The sequence below is a fragment of the Octodon degus genome, unplaced genomic scaffold (genome assembly GCF_000260255.1).
Source record: "Octodon degus isolate 3935 unplaced genomic scaffold, OctDeg1.0 scaffold00121, whole genome shotgun sequence".
Classification (NCBI taxonomy): domain Eukaryota; kingdom Metazoa; phylum Chordata; class Mammalia; order Rodentia; family Octodontidae; genus Octodon; species Octodon degus.
In genome coordinates, this window is record NW_004524697.1 from 4145539 (window position 1) to 4149341 (window position 3803).

Sequence of the window (3803 nt, forward strand, 5' to 3'; positions counted from 1 at the left end):
GGATGTCTGGGTACCGCTGGCTAATAACCCTCATGTACTCCTCAAACACCCGCCTATAACCTCAGGACACACAAATCTGGAACTTGAGCAGCGGCCCGGTGGCGTACTGCATCTTCAGTCTCTTGCTGGGCACGCCGCCCAGGTGGCCCGAAGCCTCGCCGCCGAGCACTGCGGCGCCGCCACCAGGAGCAGCAGCACAAGCCTCATCGTAGCCGAGACAGGCAGCCCGGCCGCCTTCGCGCTGAGACTGCAGTCTCATTCATTTTGAAAAAGCAATCCATTCATTTCCTGGCCTGTGCCTTTATCTTTAAATTTTGAAGATAAATATCAAAGTGCATTGGGGTTATCTGTCAAGTGGCTAATAGCCTAGCTATTTAGAAAGAAATGTGCATATAAAACACCTATAATTTACCTGACAGTAAACACACACACACACACACACACACACACACACACACACACACACCCCAGTTACACTGTCCCTACTCTCACATGGAGCTTCTAGTGGGAAAAAGGAATACAATGGAAATAGGAACCAAAATGTCAAGTGCTCAGCTGCTATCTTCAGAAAATGAATTTGGAGATGTGGACTAATGACACAGGATGACAGCTTAAAGTCTGAAGTCAAACTTGTTAGCTCTCCAGCTCTGGTCTCTTCTCAGCCCCCTTTTTGATGTCCCAGGTGTCCAGCGGAACAGGTCTCCCAGCACAGCAAAGTGGAGGCAGCATTCAGTTAAAAGAAAGGCTGATGCAGGGGGCACAGCTAGCAGACCAGTGAGTAAAGAGGCTCGCAGCACACAAAGTTGAAGTACGGAGCGAGCTTTCTATCTGAAGGGGCTTTATTGTCATGTACTTTATTATGTAAACACAATAAGGACACTAGAAGCAAAGTTTTCCTACAATAGCAGCTAGCATTTATCTCTATGGTATTTAGGACTCAAAAAAAAATGCCAATAATGGGAAAAAACTTCACTAAATCACTGCTTACATTTTAGAGCCAAGTTATGCTTAATTATTTAGCTTAGGAAGTGATTAGCTGTTCTGGCTATTTTTCCTTAAGGGAAGAATACTAAACTTACAAAGCTTTTAGAAATAGGGCTTTCTCAATCACCCTTTGTAAACACTTCTGGGTTGTTCCTGAACTTTAATACTCCATCAAACCAATATTTAATATCCTCTTAGGACCCGGATGTTTACATAGTGCAGTGCTACACAAAGGAAAAGAAAAATAAGGAAGGAGAAAGGCAGCAAGCAGGCAATTTAGTTGTGTTTTATTCCGTGTCAACAAAAAGCCTAACACAAAGGCTCCCTATTCTTTCCTGCTATCTTTAAAGGCAAAGTTGCCTGAGTTATTGTGGTTTCCACATCCTTATACAAAAGGACTCCTGGGGTCTCCTTACCACATTTTTCATTTCCAGCTTTATGAGTCCTGCCGGGGTCCCTCCCCAGGGGACACCCTGCACAGCTCTCTCCCATTTGGAGTGAGGCAGCCAGCTTTAGGAGGAAGGAGACTGCCCCTCTCTGCACGTCCTTCTTCCTAGCTAGCAGCCGCCTTCCCTCTTTCTCCTCTTCCTGCCAGCATCTCTGACACCCAGGCCCCTGCTCCACTGCCAGCAGTTTAGCTATATGGACCTAACATTAGATCAGTTTTTCCAAGAGCATTCTTAAGCTCTAATACTCGTGAAAACTCTGTAGTTTGCTAAATTCTGATTCACTGGGTTCCAGGTCATGTACCTCCTTACCCCTTTCCCAATTTCCTCTTTATTAAGCCTTTTATCAACAGCTTGTGGGACTGACAGAGGTTGTTTTTCCTTCAAAATACACCTGTCCATGAAAGCTTAACAATGAGGGGGAGAAAAGGAGTAACATATCTATTTTCCTTTCCTTCACCAACTTGTGTACCTCAGGATGGCTGTGAAAGCCAAACTAGGTTTTTTGAACAGTATTTTCTGAATGATGTGGAAATCATTTTTCCAGAATCCCACACGGGAGCAAGTATTTGGATAAGTAGGGAGATACGCATGGGTACAGCCAGGGGAGCTATGCAAATTCGGCATTACCCTGAACCATCCAGAATAGGTTTTCTGTACTTACACTTCACATTCTTATAAGAGTTAAAATTTGAATTCCCAGCAAAATGAGGGGTTTAAAGCCTCCTTCAGCAGTAACAATGAATGAACTTTTTATTTGAAAGTTCACTAGTGACAGAGACAGACAACAGGGCGTCAAACTAGAGACCATCTCACAACTTCAGGCCGTCCATGGGCTGTTTGTTCTTTTGTTAGAGACTCAGCTCTGCTCACCCTTGTCTTTGGAGCATCTGGAGATGAAACTTCTGGGCTATCTTCAGCCTTTGCCAGAGCATACATTCTTCACTTTTGACCTTGGGGGCTGTTCTGTGATTGCCATTTTTATGTTTCTACTCAGCCACGTTTTTGGGTTACTAAACACCTTTACAGATGCTTTTCCTGGCTGAAATAAAGTCAGTGGATTAAGTAATCATTCTTTGAATATGGTCTCTTATTCCATGACAGTCCTTCGCTTCTCTGCCTTTCATCCCATCTGTCAGGACAGTGAAGGCTGCTGACAGAACACAGGGAAGTGTTCTTGAGAGCACTTTGGCAAGGTTGCTGCTCCATGACAGCCCTACGTGTTCTTTTCTAGTTTCTAGCTAGACTGCTCACTGTGCAGGCCCGAGGGAAGGTGCAGCTAAAGCTCTGGCTGTTCCCAATGTGATGGTTACATGGTGCTTTGCCCCTTAACTTTGTTATGGTTTGAATCTGAAATGGGCCCTTGTGCACTAGAGGCTTGGGTACTATCTGATGGGCTTTGAGAAAGGTAACTGGATCCTGAGGGCTAGTGTAACTTCATCAACTGGATTAATCAATTCATGAGATCAGCATTTGATTACACTTTTGGGAGGTGACAGAATCTGGATGTGGAGCTTAGCTGAAGAGAGAGGAGCGTGTAGACATAGACACGAGCTTTGCTGTAGTCAGGGTTCTACAAGAGAAACAGCTTAACACAGGACACATAATTTATAGGACTATTTTATGACATTCCCCCAAAAAGTAAAAGCAGAAGAGCCCAGGAGATCTGTCCACACACTAGGGACACAAAGAACCCAGCTGAAGGCCTGGATCCCACGGCAATGTCCTGCACGAGCCCAGCTGGAGGCCTAGAGCCCACACGCAATGTCTCATGCAAGTCTGTTTCCAGGTCCTATGCTGGGAAGGCCCAAAGGTTAGTGGTGGAAGCTAAAGTCTGCACCAGTGGGATGAAGGATCTGGGCTGGTATGCTGAGGGATCTGCACTGGGGCCAGGAAGTGATACTCAAAGTAAGGACCAGAGCTCCCTGGAGAAGAACCACAGCCATCCTCAGCAACAGTGGGGTCCTGAGCTCTTCTGGTGATGAGAACAGCCAAGCTCGCCTCAACAAAGCCAGCATGACAACCTGCTCCCGGAGAATCTACAGCCCCGAATCTTCTCCACCATTTCTCCTGCTGTACTGCTGGCAGCAATCCTCAGATGGGCCCTCTGTCCTCAGCCCCAGGCTGGTTCAGTTCAGCTGGGTGTTCCAGGCTAACCATTAGTGACTCCACCCAGGACTCTCTGATCCCGGTGCCCTTCCCCCTGGCTTCTCCTGCCTCTGGTGCCTCCAGGCTGCGGTGGGCTGAGCAGCTCCCCTGCCCTGCGTTCCTGCACCATGATGTTCTACTTGGTCACGGGCCTAAGAGCAGCCACCCTGGGAGATTTTGTGCTGAAACCTCTCAAACTCTGGGCCAGAATAAATAAATAAATAA

General features: G+C 46.6%; 1 protein-coding gene across 1 annotated transcript in view; it reads right to left on the reverse strand.

Moving 5' to 3' along the window:
- Positions 1–61: 61 nt before the first annotated feature.
- Positions 62–3803, reverse strand: part of Galntl6 (polypeptide N-acetylgalactosaminyltransferase like 6) — a 1205609-nt gene continuing 1201867 nt past the window's right edge. Inside the window, exons 13-14 of the mRNA XM_004640251.1 lie at positions 1743–1837; positions 62–247 (exon numbers count right to left, since the gene is read on the reverse strand). Of these exons, the coding sequence (XP_004640308.1) occupies positions 62–247; positions 1743–1837 (281 nt within the window). The remainder of the gene's footprint in view (positions 248–1742; positions 1838–3803) is intronic.